The sequence below is a fragment of the Mustela lutreola genome, chromosome 17 (assembly GCF_030435805.1).
Source record: "Mustela lutreola isolate mMusLut2 chromosome 17, mMusLut2.pri, whole genome shotgun sequence".
In the NCBI taxonomy this organism is placed as follows: Eukaryota; Metazoa; Chordata; class Mammalia; order Carnivora; family Mustelidae; genus Mustela; species Mustela lutreola.
The window spans coordinates 41,285,042-41,308,200 of NC_081306.1; the positions used below are offsets into that span (position 1 = coordinate 41,285,042).

Consider the following 23,159-nt stretch of genomic DNA (forward strand, 5'->3'; position numbering starts at 1 on the left):
CCTCCCACTGTCCTTGGGGACCCCTTCCTAAGCCCCCCGCCATGAAAACCTCGCTCCCCCTCAAGTCATCCGGCTTGCAGGCCCACCAAGCACGTGCACAGAGCACACAGCCAGCCGGGCCTTGTAACACATGAGTTCCCCGCTCCCAACATCTGCCCCCAAGCAATCCTAAACTGAATTGGTCACAGTGGTGTGACCTGGGGGTTGGTCTGGCCTTGCAGATGACTGTCTCATTAAAATCAGGCTGAAAAGTGGGTCTCAAGCCATTAACTTCTGCGGAGGGAGGGGCATGGGTGGGAGCATAAGGTTAAGTGAGACAAGTGAGCGCTCCAAGTCGGGGTTCTCCAGGATCTGCGGGTCGAAGCCCACCAGGCATTGGTGGAAAGTCCTGGTCAAGACCTGAGCACAACTGGATGACCTTCAACAACTCACGGCCTTCTCTGGGCACCTCTCTCTTTGGTGACAGAAGGACTTGATTTCTACCTCTTTTGGGTCTGGGCACCCCAGAAACACATCACAGGCACGAACTGCTAAGTTTTACCCAGAATTTCACACATGGGTGCTGGTCCCCAAGCCCTAGCGAGGACCCCCAGAAAAGTAGCTCTGGAATAGAAGGGCTCAGGGGCCCCGTGTCGGGGTCTCCCTTGGGAAACCTCAGCTCCTACCCAAATTAGGAGAGAAACTCAGAGCTGCTGGGGCGCACTAGTGCCCCAGTCCCTGCCGCATTCTTGGCCACCAAGACCCGAAGGAAGACGCCGCGCAGCCTGAGCGCAGGTCCGCGGAGGCTTAGGCACCGCCTCCCACCTGAGGTCCCGCCCACCGCAGCCCCAGCCTCAGGCCCCGCCCAAACCCAGCCCCGGGACTGGCCCCCGGCTCCGCCCACCCCTGCCTCAGGGTCGGGTCTCCAGCACCCTGTTCCCGCCCCAACCCCGCTCCAAGCTCGGACCCGTTCTCGCGGGCTTCTGCCGGATCCTCGCTGCGTGATCCTCCTTGGGTCGCGGTCCCTTTGAAACTTGAGGCTTCCAGGCTCCGGTGGCTCCCGGGGCTCTGCCCCGGCCCGCAGACTTTGCCCCGGCGTCCACCGCGGGATCACCGAGGGACTTGGTGTAGCCCTCTCCTCGCCTCCCCCCAGCCCCCCTGTCCCCACTCCCGCCACCCCACCCCCGGCCCAAGGAGGCCAAACTTTGTTTTCTTAAAACATTTTTACTCCTTTCAACCCAGAAACATCACAATCTAAGCGGACGAGAAGGGAGGGGTAGAGACGAGGGCATGGGCGGGTGGGGGTTTTGATCTGCGCCGGCGGAGGCCGAGCCGGGAAACCCTCTCCCCGCCTTTGGTGTCCCCTACCCCACCTCGGCGGGCGGCGGGCGGCGGGCGGACGTGTGGGTGTTGAGGGGGCGCCCTCAGGGGCACTTCCGCTCCACGCACTGCTTCCCTCCCTCCTCATATTCCTGCTTGGAGATCCACATCTGCTGGAAAGTGCCCTGGGAGGGGGGGGGGGGGCGACAGAGGCCATCAGGACGTCCCTGGAGGAAAGGGGGTGTGGGGGGGTCGCGTCCTCCCACTTTCCACCCGTGCAGGCCCAGCCCCTTGGAAACCCTTCTCCTGCCCTCGGACCCCGGAGCCCGGCCTTTCCACCCTCAGGGACCTCCCCAAGCCTCCCAGCCCTCCTTCCAATTCAGAGGGTGAGTACCCCCGCTCACGTTGTTGAGTCAAGACGTTCGTTCATTCATTCAACAAGTATTTATTGCACGTCTGTCTGCCCTGGGCCCTGCGCTGGGCTAGAGCTGGGTAGTGGAGCTTACAGCCTCAGGCCAACCAGCCTCCCCGCCCCCCAGTTCCTCCTGTACCGGTCACTCCATCAGGCCTTACAAACTTGTCCAGTCCCCCACATTCCCAAGAAGAATCTTTGCTCTGCCCTCACTGGAGTTGTCTTGATTCTACATGCCACCCCCCACGTTGAACCTTCCCCCTTGAGGGTCTCTTGTGCTGGGCATCTCGGACTGTCCCTTCTTTGATGGTTGCTTCATCTCTTCCTGAAAGCTGGTGCCTGGGTCCCTGGTACTGTCCCTTTTTCTCTCCTGGGCTCAGAGTCCTGAACCTGCTCATCCACTCCTAGGACTTCTGCTCAGGCACTAAAACTCCACCCCTCCCTCAACCTCCCCTTGCTGAACCGGAATACTAGACCCAAATACTCAGCTGTCTTTTGGGCACTTCCCTCTGAGTCCCTCAGGACTGCAAACTCAGTCCTGCACCACTGAGCTCCCCCAGGCCTGACCCAGACCTGCTCCGGTGGTCTCTCTCACCTCCTACACTAGCGCTGGCCAATATAGTGGTGACGGAGCACCTGAAAGGTGGCTAGTCGGAATTGAGATTGTTCTACAGTTATAAAATACACAACGGATACTGAAGACTAAATCCAGGAAAGGGAATGTAAAAAAATCTCATTTTTAGGGGCGCCCGGGTGGTTCAGTGGGTTAAAGCCTCTGCCTTCGGCTTAGATCATGATCTCAGGGTTCTGGGATCAAGCCCCACATTGGGCTTTCTGCTCAGTGGGGACCCTGCTTCCTCTTCTCTCTCTGCCTGCCTCTCTGCCTACTTGTGATCTCTGTCAAATAAATAAAATATTTTTTTAAATCTCATTTTTATATTGATCACATATTGAAATGATAACATTTTGGATATAAATAAGGTACATTTTGTTAAAGATTTTTTTTTTTTTTTTAGGAGGGACATCTGGCTGACTCCGTTTTTAAGTAATCTCTATACCCAATATGGGACTCGAACTCACAAGCCCTAGAAGAAGAGTCGCATTTCTACCAATTGAGCCAGGCAGGCGTCCCAAATAAAGTATATTCTTTAAGCTTAATTTCTCCTGATTCTTGGGGCTCTTTTAAAATACAGCTACTAGAAAATTTAAAGTTGGATGTGTGACTCGCATTACATTCCTGTTGGACACAGCTGCCAGGAGCTAGCACCCTGGGTGTCCTCCTGGGCTCCTTCCCTCTGTCTTCTTGGATCCAAATGCTGCCCACATCCCGTCCGTTGGACTTGTGATGGGCTTCAGGTTCCACAGCCTGATACGCACTGCTCTGTCAAGACCCCGTCACAGTGGAGCCCACAGCAGCCCTGTTCAAGCTGCTCTCCACTCGGCTGCCCCGGTGAGCTTACTGACCTCCGGTCCGACCGCGTCTGCCCATCGCCTAGGTCTTGCCTGCCTCTTTCCGTAGCCCAGGCACCATCTCTCCCTCTTTGCCTCAAAAGTTCTTTAGTCTTCCATCTCAGTCTGAATGCTCCTTAGGAGGCCCTTCGTGACCCTTGAACTAGATCAGGTCCTCCCTTGAAGGAACACCCCCACACTTTGTCTAAGGGCCTGCCCCTGGAGCAGGGGCCTAGGTCGGGCACGCAGGTGGGGCCACAGGAACTGTATGGCTGATAGGTTCCCGGTCCCCAGCTGACTTTGCACTGTCAGCTTCCTGTATTTCTTTTTTTTTTTTTAAAGATTTTATTATTTATATATATATATTATCTCTGCTGAGCAGAGAGCCCAATGTGGGGCTCGATCCCAGGACCCTGAGACCATGACCTGAGCGGAAGGCAGAGGCTTAACCCACTGAGCCACCCAGGCACCCGCCCCAGCTTCCTGTATTTCTGACACTTGTCTGTCTCCCTAGGGGCTGCCCCTCTCTCTAGGCGTTATCCTTCCTGCTATGTCATGGCCCCACTGTCCCCTCAGTGGGACAGACACCGTGAGATGATGTTTTCATCTCCAGCTCCCCACTCAGCGTCTTGCCTTTGCCCAACAGCAGGCCCATACAGAACTCCCCACCTACTGCCCCAGAACCAGCCTGCCTGTCTCCCCTTCTATTTGCCTCTTACCCAGCACCCTGTCCTCACTGCTACTCACTCTGTGACTCCGGACCAATGGAAGGAGCCTCCTCGCAAGGTCCCCCTGTGTCCAGCTCACACCCTGATCTCCAGAGACTCATGCCTGACGTAGTCTTCCCAAACACGACTGGGACTGTCACACTTCCTCCTCACCCCAAATCTTCAGTGTCTCTCCTCTGCTTAGCACAGTGGGAGCCTCAGCCACAGTCTCAACCCCCACCAGTCTCTCCAGCTTCCTGTCCTCCCTGATTTGTCCTGATGGCAGAGTCACCCTTCTGGGAGCACTAACTACTCTTTCTCAAAAATAAGAGTAAGGGGCGCCTGGGTGGCTCAGTGGGTTAAAGCCTCTGCCTTCAGCTCAGTCCCTGATCCCAGGGTCCTGGGATGGAGCCCCACGTTGGGCTCTCTGCTCAGTAGGGAGCCTGCTTCCCCCTCTCTCTCTCTGCCTGCCTCTCTGCTTACTTGTGATCTCTGTCTGTCAAATAAACAAAATCTTTAAATAAATAAAAATTTGTTGAATGAATGAATAAAGAGGCAAGGGGATGGAGCTGTGTGGGTCTGTCCCTTTCCCACAGCCAGGGCCCCTTCCCTCTCACCAGTGAGGCCAAAATGGAGCCCCCGATCCAGGGACTGAACTTGCGCTCCATGGTGCTGTTGCTGGCGATGAGTTTCAGCCGCATGCTCTGGGGGGAAAGAGGGGCTGGGGGAAGCAGACACCTGGGTTCCGGGAAGGGACAGGGCTGGAAGTGGGGAAGTCTGGGAAGCCACAGGGGGAGGGGTCTGCTCTGGTGGCCAGAAGCCTTGCTATTGGGGAAGGAGGAAGGGCGGCATCCTGAAGAGCTAAGCCAGGACCCTCGTCGGGGTGGGCCCCTACCGGCGGGGTCTTCTGGGAAAGCTCGCGATTGAGCCTGTCCGTGAAGCCCTGGAGCAGCGTGTTCCCACCAGTGACAATGACACTGCCGTACAGGCCCTGGGAGCAGGGAGGAGCGCGCCTTCAGGGCCCAGCCCCTGCCAGTCTCCCCGCAGCCCCCACCGGCCCCCACCCCCCCCTGGGCCCCTCTGCCCAGACACAGTCTCGGGCCTCACCGGGCGGATGTCGATGTCACACATGCCGATGCTGGTGGTCACCACGTGGCCCACACCCAGCATGGTGTTCCCCGACAGGCCCTGCCAAGAAAGGTGACCTGGGGTTTGGGGCCCTCTGCCCTCTCTCCCCAGACCCCAGGGATCCTTCCCAGCACCGCCCGCACCCCCCCCCCCCTTCTGGGAGCACTGCCCCGGCAACAACACGCAGGCCTCTGGGGAATCCAACCAGCCCTGAACCAATACCTCCCCCAGGGGGCCAACCTTGACATTGGAGGGATCAAACAGGCCCTCTGGAATGCGGAGCCTCTCGGCACCGTAGTCTGTGTTGTAGCCGTTGGGCATCTCATAGTGCACTGTGGGCATCTGTGCAGCCACCCTGCCCAGGAAACAGAGAGACTCTGCCAGGGGGTACTCACAGAGGACCAGGGACACCCCCAGAGTCCCAGACCTGCCCTCTTGCCCACCCCTGGGCCGGGGGGTGCCACTTACTGCTCGTCATAGGGAGAGTCTGAGACCTGCAGCACAGAGGCCTGGAAGTCCTGAATCACCTCCTGAGGACCCAGGGAGCTGGTCAGGGCCCCGGCTCCCTCCGCAGCATCCCCAAGCTGCCCACCTGCCAAGCCTCCCTGTCCCTTCCCCTCTACTCAGGGCAGGGGACTAGCTGCTGGGGAGGGCCTGGGGCTGTTTCGGGGGACTCGCTCCTCACGTTGCACATGTAGTTGTGCCAGGACTTGGAAACCTGGGGTAGCTTCTCCTTCTTCCTCCAGTTCGGAGGGGCGCCCTCCCGGACGGGTTCCTGCGGGGGCACAAGGCCTCTGAGCACCCTTCCTCCATTCCACCCCTGTCCAGCCCCCCCCCCCCCCCCCCCCGTGCTGCTGCTGCCAACAGGCACCGGGTTCTTTGCTCTGTTGCCTACAAAAGCGGTCTCTCCGCCTTCCCTTGTCAAAGGAGAGAGAACAGGGAGAGGGAGAGCCTGTCCGCATGTCCCCCACTCTTGCAACAGGGACAGCTGATCTGAAAGCCCCCAGCCAGAGAAAGCTGAGGGCGCGGGGAATACAGCGGGAGACCAGAACCTTCAAGAAGCAGGCTTTTCCTGAGCTGTGTTCCACGGGGGGGTGGGGGGTGGGGGGGGTGGTCCAGGGTGGACCCCCGCAGGCAGTGTCTCAGCACTCCCAGCAGCCCCGTATGCTGTTAATGCCACTTTGCAGGGGGAAGAAACCAAGGTGCGGGGAGCTTTGATCTCCTGCTCTGGGTGGCACCGCGCTTACATGGCAAAGGCAGACCTTGAACCTGGGTCTATCCCGCTTGCCCTCATATATCCTGCTACCGGCTGGCTGTATGACCTTGGCCACATCCTCCAGCCTGTCCGATCTCCGATGCCTCGGTTGTAAATTAAGGAATTGGACCCAGGGTCCTCTGCTCCCTGCTCTGATATCTAGCGGGTCAGTGGGTCAACAGGCACAGGGCGAGTGCCCAAGACCCCCCGGAGACCCCACCTTCGCTGCAATCATGTAAGGCGGAATAATGTCAATGGCCATCTCCTGGAAGAGCTCCCGGCACTGCATGGAGATGAAGTCCCCTGCCAGCGGTGACTTGACGATGCCTGGAAAGGGAGGGGGGTGTTAGGGGCTGGATCTCCCCCCACCCCGCCAACTAAAGCATCCCCGACCCCTGTCGAGGCCCCCACCTTGTTGCAGGACGTAGCCATCATGTACTGGGATGGCTGTGGTGTGGGTGGCCCCACTGTCCAGCACCAGGCCCGTGGAACGTCCGTTTGCAAAGCTGGTGTGGGATGGGGAGGTCAAAGAGGTAGCAGCAGCAAGTGAGGGACTGGGGTTCAGGTCTGGCCTGGTCACTCTCTGCTTTCCTGGTCCAGCCCATCCACGGTCCGCAAATCTCTCATTCTGGCTTATGACCCATCAGTGGAGAAAGGTTCCTGAGACCCGTGTCTCTTCTTCCCTGTCTGAATCACAACTTCTTCCTCTTTCTCCTTCCTTCTGCCCTCCTAGTTTCTATTTAGTCTTTGTTCAGTGCTTTGTGGGCACCTTGAGATGTGGGGCCCTATTGCCCCAGCGCCTAGCACAGGGGTCAGTGCAAGGCAGAGACTTTAAAAAATGAATGCTGATTGGCTGTTTGTGGAGGAAACTCCTCAATGTTAGATATCTCTCCCTGTTCTCTCCAGTCCCAGCCCCTGCTGTCAATGTGGTCCCACTCTCCTCCACCCCCACTCCCCACCCTGGTTCAGCCTGATCCAAGGAATAGGAAAGAGCTGCTGATCTGGCCACCCCAGGGTCAAAGGCACTTAGCCCACAGGAGTCATTCTGCACTAATGGTGTACAAGGTGGGTGTCTGCCCCTCCAGGACACTATCCCCACAGAATCAGGTCCAGCCTCCTGCTCTACACACCGCAATCCCCACCCTGGCCCTCCACCCAGCCAGAGCAGCCCATGCCAGAGGATACGCGGTAAGCACAGCCGTCTTGCATAAGAAGAAGGCAGGAATGTTGTACTGCTCGAACATCAGCTCTGTCAGCTTCTCCCGCTTGGCCCGTGTGTTCCACTGGGGAGAAAGTGCAGGAGGGGAGGCTTCAAAAAGGGAGAGGCACAGAAACCCACGCACACGCATGCGTGCATTCTCACACACACACACACACACACACACACACACACACACACGAACTTGGACTGAAGAGAGAGATCAAGTCTCTTGATCCACACAGACCTTTAGGGTGTGAGAACTATGAAGAATTTCAAAGGTTACAATCCAAACCCAGCTGAAGAAATCAAAACTCAGGGAGAGTGACTTGACCAAGTTCACACACAAAGCCCTTGGTAGAGCTTGGTAGAGTCATAGTCTCTTGACTTCTGGCCACTATCAAGAGGGCCACTGGCCACTTTATTGTACAAAGGAGTCAAAGTATATAGACTCCTTTGAGCCTCCAGTTTATCCCTCTCTTCCTCACTTTAAGCATCTCAGAAGCAAGAAAGCAGAGAAGAGGAATTCTGGTAGGAACTGTGGGTTGAATTAAAATATCCAATGTTATCCTCTTCCAAGATCCCAGCAAAAGGGGTAATTTAGGGGCATCTGCGTGGCGCAGTCAGTTAAGCGTCTGCCTTCAGCTCACATCATGATCTCAGAGTCCTGGTTTCAAGCCCTGCATCAGGTTCCCTGCTCAGCGGGAAGTCTGCCTTTCCCTCTGCCTTTCCCCCTACTTGTGCTTTCTCTCTGTCTCTCTCTCAAATAAATAAATAAAATTTTAAAAAGGGGGCTCAGTGGGGAGCCTGCTTCCTCCTCTCTCTCTGCCTGGCTCTCTGCCTACTTGTGATCTCTGTCAAATAAATAAATAAAATCTTAAAAAAATAATAAACTAAAAAGGGGGCGCAATTTAAAAAGATATAAACCCATGGCACCTGGCTGGCTTAGTTGGTAGAGTATGCAACTCTTGATCTTGGAGTCATGAGTTTGAGCCCTACATTGGGCATAGAGGTTACTTTTTAAAACAGGGGGGTGGGGTGCCAGGGTTGTGCAGTTGGTTAAGTGTCTGACTCTTGGTTTCAGCTCAGGTCGTGATCTCATGGTTGTGAGATCAAGCCCCTCATCGGGCTCTGTACTCAGTGCAGAGTCTGCTTGAGGTTCTCTCTCTCTCTCTCCCTCTGCCCTTCCCGCTTGTGCTCTCTCTCTCTAAAATAAATTAGGAAATCTTAAAAAAAAAAAAAAAAGGACACAAAGCCACAAAAGCCAACCAGCACATGAGAAGATGCTCAACATTGTTAGCCATTAGGGATATGAAATTTGAAAGCACAATGAGATACCACTTCATACCCACTAGAGTGTTGATAATAATTAAGGAAGAAAGAAGGACATAGAAACACTGAAACCCTTGTACATTGCGGTGGGAAGATGAAATTGCTCAGCCACTACAGAAAACAATCAGTTTCTCAAAAAGTTAAACACAGAATTACCATATGACCCAGCAATTCCACTCCTAGTTCCATATCCAAAATAACTGAAAACAGGTACTGAAATAAATCCACATACACAACTATTCAAAACAGCACTATCCACAATAGCCACAGATGGAAACAACCCAAAAGTCCATGAGTGGATGAATTGGAAAAACAAATTGTGGTACAGCCATACAGTGGAATGCTACTCAGCCATGAAACAGAATAAAATGCCAAATAAATGCTACAGCATGGATGAACCTTGAAAATATTATGCTAAGTGAAAGAATACAGACATGAGAAATCACATGTTGTATGATTCCATTTATAAGAAAGATCCAGAATAGATACAGTCATTGAGACACAAACCAGACTGATGGCTGCCAAGAGGAGGGAGAGTAGAGAGAAACTGGTTAATATAAATGTACTTTCTGGGGCACCCGGGTGGCTCAGTGGGTTAAGCCTCTGCCTTCGGCTCAGGTCATGGTCTCAGGGTCCTGGGATCGAGTCCCACATTGGGCTCTCTGCTCAGCAGGGAGCCTGCTTCCCTTCCTCTCTCTCTCTGCCTGCCTCTCTGCCTACTTGTGATCTCTCTCTCTCTTTCAAATAAATAAATAAAATCTTAGAAAAAGAAAAGAAAATGTACTTTCTTTTGGGGTGGTGAAAATGTTGGGGAACTAGATAAAGATGATAGCTACACAACATTGTTAATGTATTACATGCCATTGAATTGTTAACATTAAAAAAGTTAATTTTCTGTTGTGTGAATTTTACCTCAAAAAAGAGATAGAAGAAGAGATAGAGAGACACCCTCAAGGTTTGGGAATAATAAGGAAGGAAAAAAGAGCAACATAGTTTTGAAGGTTGGAAATCAGATAGTTAAGTGGTAACTGATTTAACAGATTCAAGAACATGGACTCCTAAGTTGGTAGTGGAAAAAGCCAGGAACAACCTGTGTCAAACTGTAGAATCCTCAGAGGGTTCAGGAATTGGTAGTTTCAGGTACCTGTGGCAGTTAAGGTCAAGGGCAAGCTAAAATAAGATTGTTTAAAGCCATTCAAGTGACAGCTCCCAAAACTCTCTCCCCAGTTCCATGTCACTGGGATAGTACCCACCCCAACCTCTGCAGAAGACTGGAGATTTATTCCCTAGAGTAAAACTGAGGGCCTCTGTCCTGGTGAGACACTTGACACAGTCAGGAGTGAAGACATTATACTTAAAACAGGAGAAGTAAGTGATTCCATGCATATTAAATGGTGATAAACTCAGCCCTATTCCCTCATTTGGCTCCCAGAAAGGGGATGGCCAGTCCTGTCTGTAGGGTACAAGTCTTTCCCATGAGTTACATCAGGGATCTAAAGATGCCAATTATCAGAGGCTGCTTAACAATCATCCCAGGCAAGTCATCCTGTAGCAACATCCTTTATCATGACAGTCAACGAGTGCCCCAACCCACAGAGCCTCCAACCAGTGTTTCAGTCCACCACTTGCAAACATAAGCACACAACCAAGGATTTCTCAGAATCTGAGAAAAGTCTCACAAATGAGATAGAGACCTCCCAAAAAGGGCAGGGGGGAAAAGCAATTTGGAAGAACAGAGATCATGCAGGGAAATGAAAACTTCCCAAAACAGAAACAAAACTAATATTATTCTGAGAAAACACATGATACTGCACGCATAAAGGAAGGACTGGAAGTCCTCTTTCTTTTTTTTTTTTTTTTTTTAATTTTTTTTTTTTTATTTGTCAGAGAGAGAGCAAGTGAGAGCAAGCACAGGCAGACAGAGTGGCAGGCAGAGTCAGAGGGAGAAGCAGGCTCCCCGCTGAGCAAGGAGCCCGATGCGGGACTCGATCCCAGGACGCTGGGATCATGACCTGAGCCGAAGGCAGCTGCTTAACCAACTGAGCCACCCAGGCGTCCCGAAAGGACTGGAAGTCCTAAAAAGTAATATTCATGGAACAAAAAGAGCTCTTGGAGATTGAAAATACAGGAGGAGAGATGAAGAAATCAATAGAAGGGCTGAAAATAAAGTTGAGGGAATATCTTGGTAATTAGAGGAAAAGAGAAAAGGAAGGAAAACACAAGAAAAAAAGACAAGGAAATGAGAGGACCAGTTCAGGAGGTGCAAAATCCAAATGATATTTTCCAAAAGACAGAACAGAGAATATTGAGAGACATATATCACCAAGGGGTGCCTGGGTGGCTCAGTTGTTAAGTGTCTGCCTTTGGCTGGGGTCATGATCCCAGGTTCCTGGGATCAAGCCCCACATTGGGCTCCCTGCTCAGCGGGAAGTCTGCTTCTCCCTCTTCTGTTTCTGCTCTGTTTCTGCTCTCGCTGTCTCTCTTTGTCTAATAAATAAATAAATAAAATATTTTTAAAAAAAGAAATATATCATCAAATAAATAATTAAAACTACTTAATTAAATAATTAATGACATTTTTTCACAGAATTGAAAGACATAGGTTTTCAGATTGAAGGGATATACTGAGTTTTTAGAGTAATGGATGAAAATTAAACAATACAATATGGAGAAATTACACAACACGAAAGACAAAGTGAAAATTCTACAAACTTTCACAAAGAAAAACATTACACCAAAAGTTTATGAATTAGATAGTTCTGCCGTGTGTGTGTGTGTGTGTGTGTGTGTGTGTGTGTGTGTGTGTTTTGTTTTGTTTGTAAATTTTTAAAAATTTTTTTGTAAACAAATAATGTATTTTTATCCTCAGGGGTATAGATCTGTGAATCACCAGGGCTCTGCCATCTTGATGGCAACAATAGGTGCTAGAAGCACCTTCAAGATTTTAAAGAAAAATTATTTCCAATCTGGAATGTTATACCTAGCTAAGCTATCAATCAACGTCAGACATGCAAGGTCTTAAAAATTTTACTTCTCATGACCTTTCTAAGGCGGTTACTAGAGGATGTGCTCCAGGAAAACAAGGGAGTACATCAAGAAAGGAGTAATGAGATATAAGAAATAGGACCTCTAGCATAGGAAAGAGGTGAAGGGATGCTTTAAGAAGAAGGCGAAGAGAGATGTCAGGATGAGAGCTATGTCCTTTGTGTAGAAGGAAACAAGTCCAAGGTGGAGCAAATCAGTGGAATTTTGGAGAGACTTCTTCAAGAAGATGAAATTGATAGAATATCTAATGGAGGGGTGCCTCCATTTTTTTAAAAAGATGTTATTTATTTATTTGACAGAGAGAGAGAGATCACAAGTAGGCAGAGAGGCAGGTGGAGAGAGAGGGGGAAGCAGGCTCCCTGCTGAGCAGAGAGCCTGATGTGGGGCTCAATCCCAGAACCCTGAGATCACAACCTGAGCTGAAGGCAGAGACTTAACCCACTGAGCCACCCATGTGCCCCAAATAAATAAATTCATTTAAAAAAAAAAAGAGTAACTAATGGAGTTAATGTTTTGAGAAAGGATATAGATATAAACAGATAAGTAATAAGCAGATGAATAATTTAGGGTCATATTATTAAATAAATAGAAGGCTAAGCAAAATAAAAACCAGTATCATATTCAGTTCTAGGAAAAAGAGCTGTGCAGGAAAGAGAAGTGACAGTAGCTTATTGCCCATCCCAGACCTGATCAGCATACATAACCATCACTGTATAAATACAGAAAATATTTTTTTATAACTTTTAAAAAAGATTTTATTTATTTATTTGACAGAGAGAAAGAGAGAGAGCACAAGTAAACAGAGTGGGAGGCAGAGGGAGAGAGAGAAGCAGGCTCTCTGCTAAGCAGGGAGCCTGATGTGGGGCTCGATCCCAGGACCCTGGAATCATGACCTGAGCCAAAGGCAGCCACTTAACTGAGCCACCCAGGTGCCCCAGAAAATGATTTTTTAAAAAATTTAAAATAAAACTATATTTAAAGGTGGGGAATGAGGGAAGTGTGTAGTGTGAGCTGAAGGAGGAAAGAGAGCTCAAGGTTTCCTTCCTTCCTTCCTTCCTTCCTTCCTTAGAGAGTGTGCATGTGCCCAAAGCAGGGGAGGGTCATAGGCACAGAGAGAGAGAGAGAGAATGAATATCCCAAGCAGGATCCCGCTCAGCATGAAGCTCCAGGTGGGGCTCAATCTCAGGACCCTGAGATCATGCCCTGAGCCAAAATCAAGCGTCCCAACATTCTACCGATTTTCTATAGTGGGAAACCAATGCCTGAAACTGTAAATCCATAAGCAGCATTTTGAGTGTGATATTTAGAGATATGGAAGAACATGACAAAACTTATCTAAAAGAAAAGCAGGTGCCTCTGGAAAAGGGGAATGGAAAGAAGGGGATATGAATGGTAGTTCTTTATAAAGCAAACTGATTCTGTACATATACAACATTGGCAAAATTTTTAAGTTAAAAGATCCAAAAAGGACTTTGGTGGGGGGGAGGGGAGGAAAAGCAGTAAATAAGCCAGAATACATAAAAGATATGAATGGATAAAACAGGAGGAGGGAGAGGGATAAAGACTAAAACCAGAGAGGAAAAAAGTGCTTGAAGGTGGAGTGGAGTTGGAAGAAAAGTCCGAAAAGTTAAGTGGAGTGATGATGGATGGCAGACGCTTTGAGGGTGGGGAAGAGGAGTGAAAGGCAGAAAGGAGGCAGGGAGCCCCTGGGGCAGGACTGGGGTTTGGGTAAGGCACTTACCGGGGCCTCAGACATGAGCACTGGGTGCAGGTTGGGCTCAGACTTGACGTGTTTACTGTAGGTATGATCCAGAATGGCACGGAAGCATTCCCAGTCCTCAACTGGGGCCAGGAGACCAGCATGGAGAGATGAGGGTGGGCCAGCAAGGGTCCAGGGACAGGAAGCAAAGCAAGGAGGGAGGCCAAGTCCAGGGGAGGGGAAGTGAGATCAGTTCCGGCAGAAATCCCCCCTTCCTAGGTATCTGTCGGGCCCCTGGGCTGGGAACCAGGCAGCTGTGGGCAGCTGCAAGGTAGACTCCATGGGTGTGGGGTGATGTGTCCCGGGTTGTGGTGTGTGGGCTCCGGGTCTGTGGCGGGAGACGGTGGGTGGGGGCTCCTTACTCATGCCATTCTTGAGGGGCGACATGACCTCCGCTCCATCCCGAGGCACATGCAGGGCGTTGGTGTCGATGTGGAAGATCTTCCCTTTCTTCTCTTTCTCCCCCTCCAACTCCAGCCCGCCCCCCTCCTCCGCGGCCAGCAGCCCCACCGTGGTGGGGAAGTCAGCCTGGAGGGAACATGGGCAGGAAGAGGGATCAACCTCCTGCCCCTGTCCAGGCCCATAGCAAGGTCCTCAGCCCGCCCATGGGTTCACTCCCACATTCCTGGTCTCCAGAGCTTCTCTCTGGGTTGTGAGAACCCTGGTTCACTAGGAAGCATGGAGCGGAGTCTGGAGCTCCTAGGACTCGGGGATGGGGCTGAAAAGCTCACCTTGGGGCAGTCCTCCCCAGCGTACCCAGCGCGGACTGAGAAGGAGCCAATGTCAAAGACCAGCGCTCCCACCTCATCTGTGCAGGGAGACAGGTGTATGAGGGGACTTATTCCAAACTCTCCCCGCTATCCACCCCCCCCACCCCCGGCCCTGGATAGCTCTGAGGTCAGGAGGTCAGGGCAGAGACACAGTTTCGCCACCTTCAACGCTTGCCAGGGCAGGGCAGGTGGGAGCTCCGCCTGGAGTCTGGGGTCCTGGGAGTGGGCTCAAGCCTACAGAGTCCCTTCTTGCCTGGTGGCCTTATTCAGGCCACTCTCTTTGCCAAGAAAGAAGGGGCCGGAGGCGGGGTGCGGGAGGAGGTGAGTTGGATGGTGGAGAATGAGCCCAGTGCTCGCAAGCTACCGACCCGGGAGGACCAAGGTAGGAGTGGCGCAGGACCCAAACCCGTTCGAGCGCCGGGTGACAGGCCCTGGGGTGCCCAGAGCTTAGGTCGCGCGGGTTCGGGGTGCAGGGCTGCCGGTGAGGCCGCGACAGGCTGGGGAGCCTGAAGCCCGAAGTTAGCTCACCTCCGCCGTAGACGCCCCCGCTCATAATGCCCTCTCAGCGTTGCTCACGGCCCGTGGGCGGCGGCGGGATCAGCACCGAGGCGGCCGGACAGCTCCCGGGATCCCGGGCGGGGCGGGGCGCGCGGTGGCCAATCAGGAGGCCGGATCCCCCGCCCCCAATGGCGCCGCCGATTGGCTACAAGGCTAGACAATAACCTGACCGGGGGCTGCTGCTTTAAAGGGGCAGACACCGCAACTTTAAGATTTGGGAGAGGATAGCCAAGGACTTTGAGACTGACCCCAAGGGATAGCCAGGTAGAGAGCAGGCGTACGAAAGAGATGGAAACCTTGTCCATCTGGACCAGGACGCCGCGGGATGACTGATGGGATCCCTGCTCCATTACTTTTGTAAATGGGGTGGAGGAGAGGGCACCGTAGTCCTGGAGAGTTGTCCATTCTCGGGCTCCTGAGCAAGGTTCTGCCAAACTCAAGCCTGAATGAAATCACAGGGCAAAGGAGGGAAAGGAAGAAGGGAAGAAGGAGAGGCACAGGAGGGGGTGTGTCTCCATCTTCTCCCTGTTTCTTCCCACCCTTGTCTTTCTAATGGCCCCTCTTTTCCATTCTCATCCCAGGTGCGTGGGCCCTATACATACACGTGTACCCGTGCTCAGCTAACCCATCTTTAGCTTCCTTCCCTCATTAGTTCTCTCCAGCTCTTTTCCTGGCCTGCCACCACCTCCACAGCAGTTTTAATAGCAAAGGGGAAGGCGCAGCTCCGACAGCCTGGCTTAGCTGAAAGACTCTTACGTGAACATGTGTGTAGATGTGTGCCTGAATGTACGGGTTTATGAGTGTCAGGGTATGTGTTCATATGCATGTGTGTGCGTGTGTATGTATATGCATGTGAATACGGTTTTTTTTTAAGATTTTATTCATTTATTTTTTTTAAGATTTTATTCATTTATTTGACAAGTAGGCAGGCAGAGATAGGCAGAGAGAAGGAGGAAGCAGGCTCCCTGCTGAGCAGAGAGCCTGATGTGGGGCTCGATCCCAGGACCCTGAGATCATGATCTGAGCCGAAGGCAGAGGCTCAATCCACTGAGCCACCCAGGCGCCCCAATACATTTGCTCTGAGGGCACTACCACCTACTTGCTGAGGGTGGGGGGAGCAATAAGACCATGGATGGTGGGTTTCAGCCCCCCCCCCACCAAAGACCATAGATGGCACAGGGAGAGGGTACCTTGTGACAGCCAATGCCCCAGCAGTTTCTCTGCTCACCAGATGCCCATTCTGGAAGAGGCTTCACCCGCCCCTCCCCCACAAGGGACAGATGCTTTAAGATGGCTCATTGATTACCCATTGGCAACAATGGTATTTCACATGCCCAAAGCTGGCTGGGAGTCCAGGCCTGGCGCCTCAGACTGGAGTTGTCCGGGCTTAAGTGGGAGGGGTGAGCTGTAGGGGAGAAAGCTGACTCTATTGGGAAACTGAAATATTCCTGAGTGACCTAGTTATTGGCCTCTATAAATGAGACCTGGATGGGACGCCTGGGTGGCTCAGTTGGTTGGACGACTGCCTTCGGCTCAGGTCATGATCCTGGAGTCCTGGGATCGAGTCCCGCATCAGACTCCCAGCTCCATGGGGAGTCTGCTTCTCTCTCTGACCTTCTCCTCGTTCATGCTCTCTCTCACTGTCTCTCTCTCAAGTAAATAAATAAAATCTTTAAAAAAAAAAAAATGAGACCTGGATGACTGAATGAGCCCCTTGACCTCTTGGCACCTGCATTTCTTTATTGTTCACAATTATTGTTATTATTATTATTGTTTCTGTTGTTATTGCTGAGGTGAGACTTACAGGGACACTGGAGTGGAAAGTGATTCTATTCGCAGCCTGCCCCTCTCCTTTTGTTGACATTTAATGACATTGCTTCACTCCTCTGTCACCCCATCCCTTAATCCGGTCGGGTCTGTTTCAGAGACTGCCCCAAGTCAGGAGAAACCTCACTGATAATGGGTCCAGCCCCTGGATTTACAGGGATTTCCCCAGACGGAGGCACAGCCCTGTCTTGGGTCACACACCCGACCGGGGCAGAGCCTGAGCTAGAACTCACATCTCTGATCAGCCAGTTGAGACATGACCTTATTTCATAATACTTCTGTGTCACAGTCCAAGCTTCACCATCCCTAGCTGAAGGATGGCTGGGAGTGAGGACACAGTCTGATGCCAGAATCAAGTATCTGGCTAAGAGCTGGACATGCAGGACTGTTCAGTAAACACTAGTCCTAAGTAAACACTGGGGAGTTTTTAAGGCTTTACTACCATTATTCGTAAGTTAGAAATTGGTAGTGTTGTAATAAGAACTGAATTTTCCTCTCATGGTTGGTGGAGAAACTACAGCTGGCTGATTACACCCCTGGACTTGATTTACCTCCCAGTCAACTGTGGCCAATTTCCATGGGTCATTCTGTTGTATTATGATTCTGCTGCATTATGTATATAGTTCAGGTAAAAAATTACTAATATATTTCACCATCCACTCACTGATTCAGCAAATATCTTTGTGCAAGGCATGGGAGTACCAAGATGCGTAAAATCTATCCCTGCTCTCCAGGGGTTTTGGTGCAATGAGGAGCTCAGACATGCATGAAAGTGGGGGGAAGTGAGGGCCTGGAGGAGGGAGGGGCTACCTGTCTCTCAGAGCTCAGGGAAGCTTCTAGAAGTGAAGTGTGAGCTGAATTGTGAAGAATGAATAGGGTTTCACTGGTGAACAAGGTGGGTCTTCCACACCGAGAATAGCATGTGCAAAGTTCTAGAGACATGAACATTTCTGGCATACATGGAGTCAGGAGCTCAGGCTTGAAGGAGGGTTGCAGATAAGCTGATGGCAGAGACCAGAGTCAGGGGAAAATGAGACTAGAAAAGTGGCCAGAGACCAACTCGTTCATACTTAAACTCTATTTTGATTTGGCAAACACAAAACATCCAGTGCCTGGATGTAAAGCATTATAAGTGCTTTACAAATGTTAAGTAATTTAGCTCTTGTAATAATCCGACTATCATCCCCACTTTGCATGTGAAACAGGCATGGAGAGATCAAGTGACTGGGCCAAGGTCTCTCAGCTAGTACATGACAGAGCTGAGGTCTGAACTGTAGTGTGTGAAAAGTACTGATCCTGGGGGAAATGTTACCTTGCTTCTGTTCATTTCATAAATGTTCTCTAGGGGCCTGATAGACACCAGGAATAACATGGCTCACATAAGTTGATGTGACTCTCCTAGGGTTTAATGTCTATGCTGGAAGATGGAGGGTTAAAAAATTAATTCCACAAAATCATCTGGAAGTTCTCACATTCCAAGCCCACATTCGGGGTGGCCAAAGACGGACATCTGGTCATGAGGTGAAAGGTGGTGGGGCCTGCACCCTCAGACCCCACACCTTGGAAGTGATTTGGCATCTTGTGATGGTCTATTCCTTGCTCAATGAGCTCTCCCCCAGTCCTCTGCCAGAAAAATCAAGAGTCTTGGCTTCACAGGGAGCCCCTCCCTAGTGAAAGTGGTGAGCGCCCAGAAAAGGCCGCAATAGGAGTGGAGCCAGCATTGCAGTGGAGCACAAACAACAGTGCAGTCGGGGAGGCAATATTTAAATGAAGCCTGTGAAAATGGAACCGAATTTTCCCAGCTGACAAAGAAGTCGTCTTGGAGTGGGGGTGGAAGGCATTCTGGGAGGGGACAAGACCCAGCCTGTGTGTCATGAAGTTTGGCCCTTCTCATGGAATCAGTGGGCAACTACTGCATAGTTTTGTCTTTTTTTTTTTTTTTTAAAGATTTTATTTATTTATTTGACATGAATGAGAGAGAGAGAGCATGAGAGGGGAGAAGGTCAGAGGGAGAAGCAGACTCCGCATGAAGCTGGGAGCCTGATGCGGGGACTCGATCCTGGGACTCTAGAATCATGACCTGAGCCGAAGGCAGTTGCTTAACCGACTGAGCCATCCAGGCACCCTACTGCACAGTTTTGAACAATGAAGTTATATGATTTAACTTGCATTTTAGAAAGGTATATCTGGAAGCTATTTGGCAGATGAATAGAGAGGAACTAACTTAGAGGCCAGGATACAGGCTAGGACTAGGGTAATAGTATTTGGCATATGGCGGAAGGGATGGATTTAAGCAATATACAAGAGGTAGCATGGACAAGATGTATCCACCAGTGACACAGATTGCTAGCTTTACATCAATGGCCGTCTCCCTTCTTTCTTTATTAATGTTTTAGGTGGGTATATGGCTAAAGACTACATTTCCCAGCCTTCCTTGCAATTGGCCAATCTCTGAGCAGAAGTTAGTGTTGTCCTCAAACAGGAAAGAACTTACGTTTTCTACCCCAGGTATGATTGTGGAATGCTGCTCAGGCCATACTAGACACAGAGGTGGATGCTAGGTGCTGAGGATGGCAGGCATGCCCCCACAGTCCTGGAGATCTATTTTAAAGTTGTCTTGGGGCGCCTGGGTGGCTCAGTTAGTTAAGCATCTGCCTTTGGCTCAGGTCATGATCCCAGCGTCCTGGGATCCAGCCCTGTGTCCAGCTTCCTACTCAGCCGGGAATCTGCTTCTCCCTCTGCCCCTTCCCACCGCTTATGGTTTCTCTCAAATAAATAAATAAAATCTATAAATAAATAAATAAATAGTCTCTTAAGCGGTCGAATTTTAGGGACTCTTTGTTATAGCAGCTTGGCCTAGATCTTTTCTTTTCTTTTTTTTTTTTTTTTTAAGATTTTATTTATTTATTTGACAGAGAGAGAGATCACAAGTAGGCAGAGAGGCAGGCAGAGAGGGAGGGGGAAGCAGGCTCCCCGCTGAGCAGAGAGCCCCATGTGGGGCTCCATCCCAGGACCCAAGACCATGACCTAAGCCGAAGGCAGAGGCTTAACCCACTGAGACACCTAGGTGCCCCTTGGCCTAGATCTTAACTAGCTGATCATCTCTGGATACGGGGAATGAGGGTGTGAGAAGCTCCTGAGTGGGCAGTAATGCCATTAACTGGGCCAAGAGATTCAGAGACAGTAGTGTTGGGCAGGGTGGGATGGGGTAGAAGAGGATTAGTTTAGTTTTGAACGTGTTGGAGGTGACATGTCTGTGACCAGTGGTGTAGAGTAAATGGTTTAAAAATCAGCTCTTCTGGGGGCACCTGGGTGGCTCAGTGGATTAAAGCCTCTGCCTTGGGTCCTGGTGCAAGCCCCACATCGGGGTCTCTGCTCAGTGGGGAGCCTGCTTTCCCCCTCTCTGCCTGCCTCTCTGCCTACTTGTGATCTCTGTCTGCCAAATAAATAAATAAAATCTTTAAAAAAAAAAATCAGCTCTTCTGGAAAGGGAAGCCCTGAAAACTTACTTCTATCCACATGACTTCACTGAACAAGGAGCTGGGAAGAGAGGTGCACACTGGGTTCTTGTGAGCCGGTGTGAACAGACACGCTGACTCCAGCACACCACTGTCTGTGAGCAACCACGTGAAGATACTCAGGTTGCAGTTAGACACATACCAAGTCTACACCGGGGGTGGGGAGGGTGGGGAAGAACTCTGGGCCTGACCTGGAGATTTGAGAGGTATAAGCAATTCGAGGACAGTCACAGTAATGGAGGAAGGCACCAGTGGGAAAAGGAGGATGAGACTGGGATCCTGAGAGAAACAATGTTCATGGAGGCCTGGAGGACCGAGGAGAAGCCTGAAAAAGGAGAGACAGAGGAAGGAGGAAGCGGCCCGTGCCCCATGAGAGCCGGGGTCTCCACATGTGCTCCAGGGCTCCCACTTTCTCAGAGAAATTGGTCACCATTGGCCATTCCCCAACCCTTCTGTATCCTTCACCTCCCCCAGACCCCTTCCTTCCCATTATCATCTACAGAAGTTCCAGTAGCTCCTAACACAACGCAAATACCATGACTTCAGATTTTCCTCTCACCATAGGTAGCTCCACCTTTCCACCCCCACCCCTTCCAAGTCAAGATTCCCAGAACTTTGGCCACTTTGGTTATCTCCACTGCCTCCTTTTTTTTTTTTTTTTCCTTTTTCTTTTTTACTTACCTTCAGCCCACCACAAGCAAAGCAGTCACTGCAAGCGCTCTTGCAAAGTCACTGATGGCCTCCACGTTACTTAATCTCATGAACACTTCTCAGTCCAGTCTTGCTTCATCCTTCCACAGCGTTGAACAGAGTTTGCCATCCCTTTTTGGAACATTCTTTTCTTTAGGGTTCCAGAACTCCACATTCTCCTGATTTTCCTGTTAGCTCTCTGGCTTCTCCTTTGGCAGCCTGTTATCCTCTGCCTGACCTCTAATGTTGGAGTTCCTCAGGGCTTGGTCTTTGGCCATCTTGTCTTTTCCCTGAACCTCTTTATGACTTCATCTGTTCTAAAATGCCACTCATTCTCAAGGCTCGATTCCAACTCATATTATTCTGCTGAGCCCCAGACCTCCGTTGACAGCCACCAAATATTCTTCTCTGCACATCTCCTAGGCACTACAAACCTAACATGTCCCAACTTAAAACTTTTGATCTTCCTCCCCAAATGTGTCCCCTCTCAAATGTTCTCCTCTCAGCAAATGGCACTTCCAAACCAGCAGCACTAATTGTCATTTCAATGATCATCTACCATCTGTCTCCTCCGTAAACTGTAACCTTGTGGTTGTATCCTCCAAGCCTAGGGTGGTGCCTTGTACATCACTGAGACTAAGCGAACGAACGTTTGCTGCATGAGTTAGAACAAAGAAGCATATTAGCCAAAAGTGAGAGGAAAAGTGAAGCCAAAAGTGAGAGGAAGCAATGTCAGATGCACTACAGAGATTAATAAAATTGGGTTCTGGTCCTAGGCTGCCAGTTTTCTAAGTGACTTTTGGAAAGTCACTTCGCCCATCTGTAGATTGACAGGAAATTGAAGTGAATTATGTATAAGGTCCCTTCCAAATTCTAATGCCTAACTGACATCTATCATCTACTGCTAATATGTCATTGAATTGGTGCGTGCACATAAAAGGGATTTGTGCATAACAAAGAATGTGACTTTGGTTTCTTTTATTTTTTTTTTAAGTTTTTTGTTTTTGTTTTTGTTTTTTTTTTTTTTTGGACAGAGAGATCACAAGTAGGCAGAGAGGCAGGCAGAGAGAGAGGAAGGGATGCAGGTTCCCCGCTGAGCAGAGAGGGCGATATGGGGCTCAATCCCAGGACCCTAAGATCATGACCTGAGCGGAAGGCAGAGGCTTAACCCACTGAGCCACCCCAGCGCCCCTCTTATCTTCTTTAAAAGCAAAAAACAAAAAAGAGAAAACTGTACTTTGAAAGCTTTTTGTAATGCCTTTAAGCTTTTGTAATGCCTGAGTTGAGACTACAAGAAGTTGTCTGCTTTGGTACTTTCACTTTTCCATCGGATGAGGGCTCAGTGAAGGCCGGTCATTTGACTTGAACCTTCCAAAGCATTTCCACAATGTCACAATCTCCTAACGATCGAACGTGACTGGCAGGGCAGGCAGCGGTCAACACTCATTTTACAGATGTGGAAACTAAGGCCTATGCTTACATTCTCAGTCCTTTACAGGGAGGGTCCATGAGAGCGTTCCTCCAGAGGCCAGTATTGATAATTACCGCACAATTAAGTCGCTAAAGCTGCCTTGGTTCCTATCTCAACTCCGCAGTCCTAGGAACCTGCTTCCACTACTATAAAATGGGGACAATGCTAGTCCTGACATTCACAGCACTGTCGTGAGGATTAAATAAATATGGAACTCAGTAAATATGAGGTATTGTTACAGGGTCACGCGCTCCAGTAGAGTTCTACAAAAGCCCACGCTGGGGGACTTCCCGGGCACGACTCTTCTCACCATTCCCAAGTTCAGGGCACCGCACCACTCCTCGGGGACTTTCAGAAGAGCCGTTCTCTCCCTCCGCCGCGTCAGGGCCGCGGGCCCAGGGCGGTGCGGGTCGGGATCTCACCCTCTCGGTCCTGCCCGTAGAGGGGCGTGGTCTCACCGGGGCAGGGGCGTGGCGAACCAAGAACTGGGGCGTCAAGCTCCCCGGCCCAGTGTGGAGCCGCCCAGTCCGGGAGGGTGGGTCACGTGACCAGCGAGCGGGTTTCTCCCCCCCCCTTCCCCGATGTCGGTACCACTTCCGTCAGTCCCGGAGGGGGGGGGTGTCTTGCTCCTTTTCGGGAAGCAAAGCATTCGTTTTGGTCCTTTTTGCGTCGAAGTAATTTGGTGTAGTATCTTTGTTGTGACGGAGTTAATCCTTGCCCCTTAAGGGGTCTTTTGCCTTC

The 23,159-nt window shown here is 50.7% G+C and overlaps 1 protein-coding gene across 5 annotated transcripts; it reads right to left on the bottom strand.

Moving 5' to 3' along the window:
• Positions 1–1,183: 1,183 nt before the first annotated feature.
• ACTL6B (actin like 6B) lies at positions 1,184–23,093 on the bottom strand. 5 transcript variants are annotated; one of them, XM_059153949.1, is made up of 17 exons: positions 20,939–23,093; positions 20,449–20,582; positions 20,249–20,352; positions 14,883–15,354; positions 14,316–14,392; positions 13,947–14,112; positions 13,567–13,667; positions 7,436–7,533; positions 6,662–6,756; positions 6,471–6,577; positions 5,681–5,770; positions 5,464–5,525; positions 5,236–5,350; positions 4,975–5,055; positions 4,763–4,858; positions 4,485–4,571; positions 1,184–1,484 (listed from the first exon to the last, which is right to left on the bottom strand). In XM_059153949.1, exons 4-17 carry the CDS (start codon positions 14,905–14,907, stop codon positions 1,404–1,406), a joined length of 1,281 nt encoding a protein of 426 aa, XP_059009932.1. In that variant the 5' UTR covers positions 14,908–15,354; positions 20,249–20,352; positions 20,449–20,582; positions 20,939–23,093; the 3' UTR covers positions 1,184–1,403. The 5 variants fall into 5 exon arrangements, 4 of the variants coding, with proteins under 4 accessions (XP_059009932.1, XP_059009933.1, XP_059009931.1 ...); XR_009349080.1 differs by having other exon boundaries at positions 4,485–4,588; positions 20,249–20,582; XM_059153950.1 differs by lacking the exon at positions 20,249–20,352.
• Positions 23,094–23,159: the final 66 nt, after the last annotated feature.

Bases quoted from the DNA above. Each gene is read 5' to 3' on its own strand.
- ACTL6B (XM_059153948.1), bottom strand. From the start codon at position 14,907: ATGAGCGGGGGCGTCTACGGCGGAG. The intron at 4,859-4,974 runs GTGAGGCCCGAG...CCCTGCTCCCAG, and splicing joins GTGACATCGACATCCGCCCG to GGCCTGTACGGCAGTGTCAT. The intron at 1,485-4,484 runs GTGAGAGGGAAG...CCCCCCTCCCAG, and splicing joins GCTCCATTTTGGCCTCACTG to GGCACTTTCCAGCAGATGTG.